Raw genomic sequence first — 14,934 nt, forward strand, 5'->3', positions numbered from 1 at the left:
GATACCAGAATTTAAGGATTCCTAAGTCCCTTTTATAAATTTATATGTATGTAGTAGTTGCAAATAACATGCACACATCCTCCTGTATACTTTAAATCCTCTCTAGATTACTTATGCATGCATACAAGGTAAATGCTTTGCAAATAGGTGTTATACTGGGTAGTTTAAAGAATAATGACAAGAAAAAATATGTGTGTGTTTCTTGAATACTTTCAACCCATTGCTGGTTAAACTGGCAGAGTAGAACCTATGGTTATGGAAATCCAAGTGAGCATAATCACATCAGGCCTTATCTAATCTCCTGTGTGATCATTCTCCATCATGAATGTTTGCTTCCATAAATAATAATGACCAACCTTGCAAGTGAATCTTTCTAAGTCTTCCTAGCAAGAAAATTGTCAGGTTAAAGAATATACAGTTTAAAGTTTCTAATGCACTTGTGTGGACTACCCTCCAGAGGAGTGTTGTCATCACAGAAGTAAACTTTCATCTAAAGTAGCAGAAAATGGAGAATAATGTAATTATCTACCCAGAATAGGGAGCCTTTTTTCTGCCAAGGTCCATTTTGATAGCAATAACATCACTCACAGACCATGCAAAATCATGTAATATTAGCTCACAATATAAACACTGAATTCTGAGTTTCTCTGTGGCTGCCTTGGCAAAACTAAACCAAATGATTTCTCAGGCCTTTTTATGGCCTCTGGGCCCAATGTTCCCCAACCCTGGAACTAAAGAAACAGTTTTGTCTGCTTCTTGGACTCTTTTAAAAGCTTTATTATTTAAATTTTTTATTGGAAAATCATATATACAGAGAGGAGGAGAGATGGAGAGAAAGATCTTCTGTCCATTGATTCACTCCCCAAGCGACCACAATGGCCAGAACTGAGCTGATCTAAAGCCAGGAGCCCAGAGCCTCTTTTGGGTCTCCCACGTGGGTACAGGGTCCCAAGTCCTTGGGCCGTCCTCTACTGCTTTCCCAGGCCACAAGCAGAGAGCTGGATGGGAAGTGGGGCTGCCGGGATTAGTACTGGTGCCCAAATGGGATCCTGGTGCATGCAAGGTGAGGACTTTAGCCACTAGGCTACCTCACCAAGCCTACTTCTTGGACTCTTATACAAGCACTTAGAAACATGTTTTCAAACCTCACACAAAAGCATTGAAAATGCTTATGACATAACATTGAGTGAAAGACCAAGAGAAAAAAAGCATATTTAGTAGAATTATAAATTTTTAAAGCCTAGACATATGAAGAGGAAAAAAAATCCCAAAGTTTCAGTAGTCAGATTATAAAAGGTTTTTGTGTCTTATCACTTTTTAAGATTTGGGAGGATTTAGAGTATTAACAATGTTTATAACAAAAGAAAAACAATATTCTTGGTAAAGTATAATTTATTGCTATATTTGGAGGCTATTATTAAAATTTAGTTTCAGACTGCAAGAAGTTCTTTAAATAATCACCCATCATAAGGAAGCCTAAGTTCAAATTTTCTGGCTGGAAATTTTTCAGACACAAAGTCACCTTCTTGTGCCTTATCTATACATTCAAAGGCTGAGAAGCTTGGAGATTTCTGCCATACTGTATTGGGATCAGACAACAAGATCTGGCAGCTATTATTTCCCAAAGGAAATGAATCTCAGAGGCCGGCAGAGCTATAGCTACAGGCTATGGCCAAAGCACATTGCTACTGTATTTTAAGGCGGTTGTTTGGGGAAGGGTGCTAAGTGTTTGGTGTGGTCCTCATGGAATGGGAGCCTCACAGCCTGTGCCACATTGAGCTAACAGGTAAGACTCCATTTTCTCATCTGAGGAACGGGTAAGATGCTCATATACCAAGTTTGTAGAGTTGCAACATTAAATGCAGTCAACCTTTACAATGTGGATAGTGCCTAGGACGTGGTAGACACTTGATGTATGTTAGCCATCATTAACATTATTATCATCTTCTGGTGTACTCACTATTTTTAAAGATAAGAACAGCAAGGCCCAAGGAGATCTGACTTGTAGTTAAGTGAGAAGAGCCATAGATTTGGTGTGAAGTGACCTGGATTTTAGTGGTAGTTGAAGCACTTACTCATCCAGTTTAGCCTAGGGCTAGGTACTTAATCTGCAGAGCAGTGTTGTCCAGTGTAATATAATATGAGCCCAAAATGTCATTTAGGATTTTCTAGAAACCAGCTGAACAAAAGGCAAAAAAGAAACAGTTGAAATTAATTTTAGCAATACTTTTTATTTTACCCAGTATACCCAAATTTGTCATCTGACATATAACCAAGATAAAATTATTAATTAAATACTGTACAGCACAATATTTTTTTCTTTACTGAATCTTTCGAGTCCAGTGTGTGTATTTTATAGTAATAGCACATTTTAATATTTAGGCTAAATTTTCCATAGGCTACAAAGAGCACATTTTTAATATGGAGACTAAACATTTGATCTGTGTCATAAAATCTGTAGTTTAAAAATTAGATTTATAGACTTACATTGTTCCAAACATATTTTGCAAATACCTGCATCCAAAATCATGTTAATTATTTAAGCTAATTAAAATTAGGTAAAATCAAAAAGCCCAGTCCCTCTAGCGCATTAGCCACATTTCAGGTATTCATGGGCCACACGTGGCTAGTGGTTGCCACCACAACCCCGGGTGAGAGCAGCTGTTTGGGATGTTGTGAGACTGTGCAGAAGGATTTTATAAATCATAAAATGTTCTCAAAATAGATTACGTATCCTCCCAAAGTCACACAGTAGTGAGAGGTGGCTCAGCGATTAGGCTGATCCAGTGTAATTTCTACATACAAACATTTGAAATTTGAACAATGCTAACCTTGAGCCTGGATTTCATTTTTTTTAAAACCGTGATCCATAGTAAGAAACGCATTTCACAGAACAGTACAGGGAGCAGCAGTTGTTATTTCCCAAAGGAGTGTTACAATGAATATATTTGTGAATTTCATTCTATTTCTTCCTCCTATTGATCTCGCCTCTTCCCCCTCCTCCTCCTCCGCCTTTTTCTTAATGCCGATTGTGACCCACTAAACTGATTTCATGGTTCATTCATGGGCTACACACCACAATCTATAGAGAACACCAGTCTCAAGAGTCCAAATTTCTGAGCATTTACAAGAAAATGTACCTGTTTTGTGTGGCAAATAACAGCCCTCTGTAGCCACCAGTCAGATCGAAAGGGAAGAAAATCCTCCCCACTATACAGAAGGGTGATGCTGTTTCAGGCACAATCCCAGGGAATAAGTGATACCCACTTTTTTTCTTCATATAATCTGTTTACCCATTCAGCAGATGTCTGTTGGAGGACACTGTCAGCCTGGTGGTCAGCTCTGGTCAGCCAGCCCAGACAGAATCCCTGCACTCTGCGTGTCAGTTACAGAACAACACAAGGCCTCTCCTTACCAAGGCGTAGCCAGACAAGGATCTCAGGTGTGCTGGGTTTCCCCTGGCCAGAACACCAAAGGTGGGATGATGTCAGCACTGGGGTAGATATCTGATAAGGTCACCAGTGACTCAGCTCTTAGTATGTTTCTGTTCTATCTGCTCAAACTCATCACTTCATGGACATAAAACAGCTACCTCACTACCTCACCACCATGTTCCCAGAAAGCAGAAGCAGAAAAAAACAAACAACAACAACAAACCAGCAAAGGATTGTGAGATTAAAGCACAGGGTGGCCAGCTAAATGTGTTTCGGGTTACTAACAGACAACGCTTTTCAATTTTAAGGATATCCCATGCAATATTTGAGAACTAAAAATTGTTTATTGTTGATCCAAAACTCACATTTCACTAGGTATCAGTAGGGCAAAATTATGCTTATATTTCATTGACCAGAGCTGTATCCCATGGTTGCTGGGTTATTTGTTTCTGCAAGGAAGGCTGGGTAAGTCATGTTATTATTATATTTTCATTTCTAGTCAGAGCAAAGCACAATAGGTATAATTATGCTTAAGTATGCTAGGGCACTTCACAGTGTTCGCAGAAAAAATGAAATGGAAAGATAGGTGTGTTTTTATGGCAAAATTGATAAATTCCAAACAGTCTTTTCATAAGGTATTTTTCATGAACTTTTTAATAATATTTTTTTTCAATGGGCAGAGTTAGTGAAGGAAATCTTCCATCTGCTGGTTTGTTCCCCAAATGTAAGCTCAGCTTATTGTGCCATGGCGCCAGACCCTTTAGTAAACTTGTTGAATACGCACTGTGTGCTTTACATTTAAACTAAGTAAAATTAACAAACAGACCTACAAACAAACAAACAAACAAAACCAGTCCTTCTATTGCTTTAGCCACCTTCCAGGTATTCATTGGTCAGTGGTTGCTACTACTACCCCTGGTGAGAACAGCTGTTTGGGTTGTTGTGAGACACTATGCACGTACCAAAACATCACAGTTTACCCCACAAATATGTACAAGACTTTTGTATCAGTCAAAAATAAAACAAGACAGAAAAAACAATAGAAGGGCAAGAGAGAAGGAAGTTGAATGGGAGCTGAGTGAGCCAATTCTCCTTTGGCCTTTTGTATAGATGGTAAATGGACTTTGGATTTTCACCTATGGTTAGTGGAAAGCTACTGAAGAGTCTAAATGAAAGAGAGGGAATATATAATCCCGGCTGATGTATGTGTGGTGTTTGTGGGGAGATGGTAAACAGAAGTAAAAGACCAGTTAGAAGTCCACACCATGCGAGAGCTGTGATCTCAGCCTTGTCTTGGCCCCATGAAGGCATGTGACCTATCTGCATGATGATTTCTGTTTCTGAAAACTGGTCTCTGGTGCCTATACAACTCCCCTAGAGTGAAATACAAGTGACAAATGGTGATGCTTCCCCAGCCTGGGCTATCAACATTTGCCCCTGTTGCACACTCCTTTAGCTGTGGGGTTTCTGACAGCCTCAGTGTTTGGAACATCAGAATTAATCATTATGAAACTGAGATTCTGTGAGACTGTTGTGAGGAAACTGGCGAAAATCTCTGTTTAAAATTTTGTAATTAAAGAAAATCCATGAGAATCATAGTGCAAGTGGTAAAGCCTGCTACCTCTTGGCCAAAAAAAAAAAATATATATATATATATATATATATATATATTTTTTTTTTTTTACAAGTAAAACCAGATTTTCATATCCTGACATCTGGGCCTTAAAGCAAACAATTGAACAATCTGATTCCGGGTCTAAAAACCTGGGTGGAAAAGGGAAGACTTGATTTTATGCTAGTCTTTCTCCAGTGTGGATTCTGTTCCATGGAAGGCACAGTGGACCTCAAACTCCCTTCCTTCCTTGTGTGGTGGATACCTTTATCTCTCCTTCCTCCCGTTTATTGTTGTAGCAGATCAATTGTTTCATTGCGTTTCGTTCCCTTTCTCTATCTTACCAAATCAAGCGCTTTGCTGTGAGGATTACCAAAATGACCGCGTAGAGAGCAAAAAGGTTTCTCAGCACTTTGGCTTCTGTTTCCTTCTATTCATTTCCTTTGCCTTTATTATCTTTTTTTTTTCTGCTGACACCCTGGAATGCACCTGCAGTATATAGAAATTATTGGTTTTCTCCCTCCTTCCTAAATGAAATCTTCAATTTTAAAAGCGACCTATGTTTCTCCCTTAGAGAAGGTTTATTCTTTTTAACAAGGTCAGAGATCTAAAAGTGGTAAATGCATATTTACAGCATCACATATGTTAATGTGTATAAAGGTATGTCCATCTATCTAAATATGCACACACACATACACAGAGATATGTACTCATTTACTGGACATGCTCAAGCACAGATGTTTGTTATCATTTCTAGGGAATTTTTGCTCCATTGACATGGACCTGAGAGATTGTTTTGCATTTTCAACATGCAGAAGTTCCTAACCTTTGCAAAGGCACTGCTACTTCAAGGCTGCAAGTGAGCTTATCTTGTTAAGTTTAATAATTTCCAGAAAAAAATAAACTTCTCTCTCCCTCCATGAACACACTTCACTTTTCTAATCATTTGATCTCAATAACCGATACCCTTGCTTTTCCAAGTGCTTCCCAGTAAAGGCGCAAAAAAGAAATCCATTTAAGCCCAGTGCTGGAGGGTAACAGAACTAATTTCAAATATGTGACATCAAGACAGAATGATGCAGTAAAAATTCACGAGGGCCAGGCAGTAAGGCAAGCCAGCTACTGCAGAAGTCAGTCATCTCCCTTCACTCCTCTGGAGGAAAGGTGGGCCAAATGATTTCTAGATGTTCAAAGTAGCATGCTTCTGTTAACGTGCCAGTGGGGATGATCGCACCCATCTCTCCTTAATTTTCAAATTCTGCTCTAAGACCTGAGTTGAAGCTACATGGTGTAATAGAATTTCAATTTGAAAAATAAGCAATAGGAGTCTCCTTCAGCAATTGCAGTTTTATTTGGCTCATTCATAAAAGCAAGCAAACTGAAGAGAGCTTCTAATATCATCCCTTGCCCTTGTGGGGCCACCCCAAACCCTTAAGAGTGATTCCACAAAGAAGGCCCATCTGTTTGGGTCCTGTCAGCCCCAGACCTTCGTCTGCAGTCTCTTGATGGTCAAACGAGCTTGACAGCTTGAGAATCTGCAGCTCACCATCGGAGCTATGAGAGTTCAGAGAAAGGATGTGACATGTGTGTCCAGCAGGGGAACCAGGATACAGAGCATTTGGCCAAAAACTTCATTGGAACTTTCTGCAACAGACAGGTGGATACCAAATGTTCTGCTTGACAGGGAGCCTGGAAGGATTCCTTCTAATCCCAGATCCTCTACTAATATAACAGTATGACTTAGGGCAAGTCCTGTACTTCTCTATTGTTGGTTTTCTCTCCAGTATGACAAATGATTGAGCTGTGCAGCCACCATGTTTCTTTCTAGCTATGACAATTTCAAAGACACGAGTGCAGTAACTCATAGGAATCTTTCCAAACATAAGCATCTGCCACCAGGAGGCCAGGCATTGAGAAGAGGACAAATTGAAAGTTGAATATTTAAAGAACAGTTTAGGACAAACATTTGGTGCGGCAGTAGGGATGCCACCTACTACATGGGCATCCATAGCACAATACCTGGTTCATGGCCTGGATTCTCCCATTTCTTTTTAGTTAAGATTTATTATATATATATATTTGTTTTATACATATATATATCTCAAAGTCATATATACAGAGAGGAGGAGAGACAGAGAGGAAGATCTTTCATCCATTGATTCACTCCCCAAGTGACCCCAACGGCCGGTCTGTGCTGGTCCGAAGCCAGGAACGAGAAACTTCTTCCAGGTCTCTCACATGGGTGCATGGTCCCAAGTCCTTGGGCTATCCTCGACTGCTTTCCCAGGCCACAAGTAGGGAGCTGGATGGGAAGCAGGGATGCCAGGATTACAACTGGCACCCCTATGAGATCCCAGCACGTTCAAGGTGAGGACTTTAGCCAGTAGGCCACTGCACTGGGCCCAACCTCCCACTTCTAATTCAGTTCCCATTAATATACATCCTGGGAGGTAACACATATTGGCTTAAGTATGTATGCCTGCCATCAATATGGGTGACCCTATTTGAGTTCTAAGCTCTTGATTCCAACCTGATCAGCCTTGGTCATTCTGGATGTTTGGAATATTAATTAGTGGTTACAAAATTTTTCTCTGTCTGTATTTCAAATGAATAGAACATAAATTTTACCACCCCCCAGATATTTAAGAGATGATATAGGTAAATATAAAAATGGACATAAGTAGATTTAGATAATGATGGTGGGGAGGATGGAGGTTTGCGAGGGGACATAAAGGTAGGTATGGTGAGGGCAGCTAACTTGAAAGATAAATCTCTCAAAAAGATTCAAGACTGAGAATGACATGATAGGGGAGAGGCAGAGTTAAATTGTCAGAGAAATAATAAAGCAAGATTTAACACAGGTAAGAAAGACATTATGTGTTTTCTGATTGCAACAGCCCAGCTAAATACCATGGATGAGTTTTTATATTGGCCCATACCCAAATAGATTATATTTCAGGAATTTAGAGTGAAAAGTTCCTAAAAGGGAACCGGATAAACTAGAAAGAAATTTCAAATAAAGTCAACATCATATTTCTCCTAAGAAAGTGTGGAGACACCATTTTCATATTTCCAAGACAAAATTCCTAATCGATAAACCATTGACAGAGAAGTTGTCATTAAGTGTGAAGAGGGACACAAGTATTTCAGCTATATAAAGCTTCACAAGGAATTACTGCTAACTTGAAGAATCTTCACTAACATGAAGAATCCCCGTGAAAAGAAAAATTCAGCGTAGTAGCCATAGTGGAATCCCAGAAGGTAACTGGTAAAATTTAAATTCAAGAGAGGAAGTCTAGTTTCTTTGAGAGAAGAGAATGATTATTTCCAAGGAGTAAGTAAAGTGTAGGTGATGTGGTGTTGGAACACAGACGCAGGAAAGCTGGGACAGCGGAGGCCTGTGGGACCCTGTTGAGTCCCCCACCCAGGGTGTGCTTTTGGCCCCAGTGAGTCCTTGGATGTGCTTGCATGCTCTCCTTGAAGATAGGCGGACATCTGTGCTCTGTCTGGTCAATCAAGGACAGACAGTATTGTCTATTCCCTGTCTCTTCCCTGTCTCAATAACTCTTTGACTAAGTCATCTTGTTAGCTTCTTTGTACTCTCTGTTCTTAGACATGACCTAATTCTGAGTTATGTTTGAGCCATTGTTTCATGAAATGTATAAAAACTGAAACCCTGGAAATAAACTTTGTCAGTTGCCAAAAAAGAGCACTGTCCCCCCATTTCTTCAGGTTGCATCTCCTTCCCAGGAACCCGCAAGGTAAACTTGCAATGTGGTAAAGAAGTCAGACACATACTACATAAGCCAATTAGAAATTCTGGAGAAAATCAGACTGATTCAAAATAAGAGAAAATTTTAACTTTCACACCTAAAAATATTTCTTATCTTTCCATCTTACTTGAGAGGTTGGGGAAGAGAGAGAACGAGAAAGAGAGAATATTCCTCTGATCCTGTTGCAGGAAACATTCTCCTTGGAGTGAGGTATATTATTGAATCACTAGAGAAGATAATAAATACAATCCTTATTTGTGTGGAAGTGAATAAAAAATATAGAGTCATCAGTTTGTGAAAGCCTATTGATTGGTTTTCAACATTCACTATCCAGCTATAAACAAAACTCAAAAAAGACTTCATTTTTACACAACCTTGACAAGGTAAAGAAAAATCCAGCTGACCACGTAATGTGGAAGAGAGGTACAAGGGAGGCCAAGAGGACTGACGGCCCCGCTTAGGTGGGGAGAGGCCCCTGATATCTGAAGCCAATTTGGGAAAGAGCAAATACACCATGGAATGTTCTGAAGGTGAGCAATCGAAAAGTGGAAGTTACTTCAAAAGTCAAGGTTTTGAAAAATCAAGAAACTTCAATGTCAAAGGTCTGAAGTTGCCATAAACATGAATAACACTGTGATCATTTTTAGAGCTGGGAAGGCAGCTGAAAGAACTTAGTAATCCTTAAAATTGTTCTTTTCAATGTGCAGGAGTTGGTCAAGGGGAGTAGAATTGGGAATTTTATTATTATTATTACTATTATTATTATTATTATTATTATTATTATTATTTTGTTGTTGTTATTGTTATTCTAAGCTATCCTATGCAATTTGATTCCTTACCTTGCATGTGTATCACTTGGCGTTTTAAGTCCATTGAGTATCTGCCATGTGGCAGGCAGTGTGTTAAATACCGGGTGTTTAGATATGATACCAGCCTTAGAACAGAAGCAAACCAATGATGTTAGGCAACAGCCCTCCCTGGGGGAGAGGAGACAGCCGACAATCACAGTGTGCTTCTCCGTGGGAAAGTTTGCCACGTGTTTGGACAATTGATTGGAACTGCTGATGCAGGATCCTCTGAGAGGTAAATTAGGAGAAGCGTTTAGGACTTGGGGACTTGGAGACCTGACTCAGTTCCCTCAGATAATAATATTCTTTCTAGGCAGACAGATAGAATTACCGACAGTCCGAAGCTGTAAGATTCTTTGGAGAGTCTGTATCCAATTCTTTTCATTTTATACACAAAGCAGACTTGGTAGTGGCAAAGCTAGAGCTCAAACCCAGCCCCTGGATGCTGCATTTAGTGCCACATCAAAAGAACTGCAGTCCAAGATGCCCCCTCAGAGCAGACAACTGCCATCTATTCCATGCCTGCCATAGGCTAGCCACCATTCTGGCCAGTCCACGTCTGTTATTTAATTTCATCGCCAGTGCAGCCATATGAGGTTGGCTATACGCATTTCAGATTCGATTTAGAGTTTAAATAATTTGACTAAGGTTCCCAACTGCATGGAATCAGAGCCTAGATATGAAAGCGTCAGCTTGATGGCTAGGTTCATGACCCCTAATCTCTGGCTCAGAGTGTGAGCCCCAGGGGTGGGGATGAGAGTAACACATCCTTACATTGGTGAGCAGAGGTAAAAAATAACCAGCATTTCATGTGCAATAACTGAGCATAACAACACTTTCTGATTGTGAGTGAAATGTGATCCTGCCACTGCATCCCCAGGGCTCTTTGATCTGCTTCTCCACTACTCCCCCGTTGCCACACTGGGGTGAAGGTTTGTGTGCAGTGCACCAGACAACCTTCTTAATTAGAGGGGACCCCAGGAGCCCTCACATAGCCCCAAGCCATTCAGAGCAAAATAAACAGGAAACAGAAAAGGAGAGGAGAGATAAATTCTCACTGACTTTAAAAGATTTATACTGACAATATCCCAAGGAGCTTATGAAATGTAACCCCCCCTTTTTTTGTTCTGGTAGAGGAAAGCTGCTGATGAAGAGATAGCTCTCAACCACAGAGTTTCATTGAGAGTGAAAATACTTTAAGCTCGCACTCTTATTGATAGTCCAGTTGCACAAAATAAAATTCGTATAAACATCATCTCACATATTAGACCTGGAAAAATAATCCATCTTCCAGTCAGCCTTGAAAAAGTCACATTATTGCGGTGTTGAATTATGGGGGTAGAATTTACATGCACTTCAACATCTGGGGAGCAGGAAAAACACCCAGCTCCCACACCCCAGCGACGTCAGCCTGGTTCCCGAGGTTACTGCGGTGTGCATGCATGGACATGTCATCTTTCGAAGAAGTGGAAGGGGGGGTGTATTTACCTTCGTTTGGCCTGAATTCTTTTTCTCAGAGGCTCAAAGAAAAAGTGCTGATTTCAATTCGACAATCTGCCAATTAGAAAACGTCACAGAGTTGTCTCAGACCAGAGCATAGTTGACAGGAGCCTGTTTCCTAACCCCAGATCATACTCCTAAAGGGTCTGAGGTACGTCTCTATCCACAGAGATACTTTCTGGACACTTACCCTCCCTGGAAAGACACACACTTACCCAGAATTGGAAAACCTATTAATTCCCAGTCTATCTTCTGATGTGCCGTTTCTTACAACTGTGAATTAACACCTTACATTTACATTTAGTCACAACCCTGCCCTAATGTGAACTGGTGGTACAGGATGAGGTGAGGTTGATACTGGTCCCTCTTTTTCCCCACCTTACTAGATGCATCCTCCTGAAGCATCACCTTGTCCTTGCCATTATCTTGTTCACAATACTTGGCTTCCTATTATCTACAAAATGCAATTGGAGCAAATCAGTAGAAATGGTCCCAAGATCTGTCAGCTTCTTTATTTACCAATCTTCTGCCTATTCTGTAAGCAAATGTCTTTAAAAATTGTTTTCATTTTCGGGCCCGGCGGCGTGGCCTAGTGGCTAAAGTCCTCGCCTTGAAAGCCCCGGGATCCCATATGGGCGCCGGTTCTAATCCCGGCAGCTCCACTTCCCATCCAGCTCCCTGCTTGTGGCCTGGGAAAGCAGTTGAGGACGGCCCAATGCATTGGGACACTGCACCCGCGTGGGAGACCCGGAAGAGGTTCCTGGTTCCCGGCATCGGATCGGCGTGCACCGGCCCGTTGCGGCTCACTTGGGGAGTGAATCATCGGACGGAAGATCTTCCTCTCTGTCTCTCCTCCTCTGTGTATATCTGGCTGTAATAAAATGAATAAAATCTTATAAAAAAACATTGTTTTCATTTTCTTTGGTAAGCAGACAGAGCTCTTTCATCTGTGGGTTCACTCCCCCAGATGCCCACAACAGCTGGGCTGAGCTGGGCTGCTCCAAAGCCAAGAGTGTGTTATTGTATCCAGGTCTCCTATGTGGATGGCAGGGGCTAAGTACTTGAGCCATTATTTGCTGCCTCCCAGGATACATATTGACAAAGCTGGATTTCAAGTAGAGTAGCTGGGATTTGAACTAGGTACTCCAAAATAGGATGATGGTGTTCTGAGCAGTGATTTTATTGCTGTGTCAAGCACTCACCCCAGTAAACCCAAATTTCTGCTGTTCGACTTCTCCTCAGCATTTCTTCCAGCTGATTCTGTCAATGTGTTTGTTTTTCTCTCCCTCTAAGACCTAGCTCAAAGGTCTTCTTTATGAATCTGTGCACCTGGACCTAACTTCTCCTTCTGGAGCTCTCCAAAGTGCTTTACCTGGTGTTTGATTACAGTGCTTGCAGATATATTTCTTTTCCCTTTATTAGACCTGAGGTTCCTTGGAGGCCAGATGTGTGTCTGGTTCATGTTTGTGTTCCGAGGGCAGGGCCTATCAAAGTCTATATGTAATAAATGTACTTGAGAGCACAAAGGAGTGAATAAATGGATCTGATTCAGTTCCTGTGTACCCTTCTTTCTCCTTCCTGCCCTTCCAATTTCCTGAGTTATGCAGTCTGGTCCTAAGGTACTCTAAGCCATATACCGTATTTTAGATTAATAGACATCACAGTAGACTAATGATAAACGTTAAAACAAAACAAAAACTGAGTATCATTTAGGAATCCAGAGAGAGCCGTGCTGACTTTCAAACCACACTTTGGTGAATTGGTCATTTCCCATCTGGCTGTCTAGTCATCTTCTCTAGGAAAGTCAGGAATGCAAAGGGAAAGATGAAAATGATGGATTATATTAGATGATCTTCTGAATGATGAGCCTTTGGCTCTAATCCCTCTTCTTTTCCCTATACTCAGAATAAAAAAATTTCCCTCTCCCCACTATAAAATAGGGTCAAAATATAGTGGAGGATTTTAGAACACTTTTGAAGGACATGGATCATACTGAAACCCCATAGAAGGCTCATTCAACTCTGAGAGTGTTCAGTTTCTAGGACTGGTCCCATTTCACAGTCCAGCTCAGGAATAGCCCTGTGCTCACCCCATCTTGATTTTAATGGGAAGTCCTTGTAACTGCCTTTGGACTGTTTCTGGTATAATACCTTCTCCTCAGAGAATGTTTTGCTTCCAGCAGAGATCCCTCTGTTTCATCTGCAGCATTCCTTACTGAAGGCTGCCAGTTCATTCTTCTCTTTGGTAAATTGGGTTATCTGCTTCAGGAGACCTTCAGAGCGATGAGTGGGGGGGTTGGTTTAAGAAGGCTGAACACAGCAAGTCATTCACACTGAGGACATTTGGCTCTTGATGGACAGGTTTACAATGCAAAGAGAGCAACATGTAATGGATCAAAAGTTTGATGCAGAAGTGCAGCAAGTAAAATTAATGAATGTTAGGGAGCAGTTGGAACGATAAAATGGTGCTGTGGTTTTATGTTGATGGTAATGCCTCTGAGTATAAACTTTGGACAGGTCATTTGGCCTGTGTGACTGGAATCAATGTTGGCTTGTCCCAAAAGAAAACTTCGCCACAAGCATGGTAACAAGGGGGATTGGTAGGACTTTCTTTGTGGAGACCAGTTGTAAATTCACATGACTCATAAATTCAAGATCTCACATAGATCCTTGAAGATTATTGCATTCAGCCAGCCCTTCTTACTCTATTTTAAAAGTAAGGTTTCTGAGACTTAAGAAAGTTAATTCTTTGCCCAGAATCACTCAGCCATTAGGCAAAGGAGCAGATATCATTTGAAAGACAAATTTTTATTTCTGTTTATTAGATGAAAAACATGAGATTGAAAACCATGATATTCAAGGACATGAACTAGTAAATAGGGGAATTAAGGTTAGGACCTTGATCTGCCTGCTTATAGAATCCATGTTGCCAGTCCCAACACATATACATGAAGTAATATTGTTTGTAAAGAAAACCCTGAGAGAGAAGGAAATGGACTGGGTGTGTGCAAAGAAGTCGAGAAGGGCCTGAAAGCATCCCTGACTTTGATACTGCTAGTTCTCCACAAAACTGCTTAACTTTGCAGCCCTGACTTTCATCCTGCTAGTTCCTCAAGTCCTGCCCCAAAGCTACCAAGTTTCCTCCTGCCTGGTCACATCTGCAGGTTTACTGTCCCTCTGTCTTTGCAGGCTCCTTCCTCCTCCTCAACACCTCAGCTGAATCCAAGCACACCATCCTGAGCCCCTGGATGAGAAGCAGCAGTGAGCACTGCACGCTGGCCGTCTCGGTACACAGGCACCTACAGCCCACAGGGAGGTATGTGGCCCAGCTGCTGCCCCACAACGAGCCTGGAAGAGAGATCCTCCTGGTGCCCACTCCAGGGAAGCATGGGTAAGTCCTTCCCATGTCCCAAGTTAATCTTGGAAAAAGATGATTGCTTGGCTTTTGGCTGTGGATTTCTAGAGTCTGTGGCATCTACTTAAAATTCACCGATATTCTCAGTGGAGACACCAAGATTGAATTGCTGTTACTATTCCCTGATAACAGCATGAATGTTGACCTCCAGGTTCTTCTGAGTGCTGTCTGTGGTCCTTCCAGTGGCCAGAGGATGTTTCAGCAAGTGTTAAAGATACTAAAATCCAGAGAGAGCTGAGAAGACAGCCAGAAGGCAGGATGGAAGACCAATGCTGGAAACTGGGTTTTACCAGCAGAGCATGGGCAGAAAGGGAAAGGGCAGAACAATGTGACAACCTGAGTAGGTGGGGCAG

General features: G+C 41.2%; 1 protein-coding gene across 1 annotated transcript in view; it reads left to right on the forward strand.

Annotated features, from left to right (window-relative positions):
- Window positions 1–14,934, forward strand: part of ALK (ALK receptor tyrosine kinase) — an 878,396-nt gene that overhangs the window by 567,506 nt on the left and 295,956 nt on the right. Inside the window, exon 5 of the mRNA XM_058667362.1 lies at window positions 14,356–14,557. Coding sequence (XP_058523345.1) covers window positions 14,356–14,557 — 202 coding nt within the window. The remainder of the gene's footprint in view (window positions 1–14,355; window positions 14,558–14,934) is intronic.

The sequence above is a fragment of the Ochotona princeps genome, chromosome 8, assembly GCF_030435755.1.
Source record: "Ochotona princeps isolate mOchPri1 chromosome 8, mOchPri1.hap1, whole genome shotgun sequence".
NCBI lineage: Eukaryota > Metazoa > Chordata > Mammalia > Lagomorpha > Ochotonidae > Ochotona > Ochotona princeps.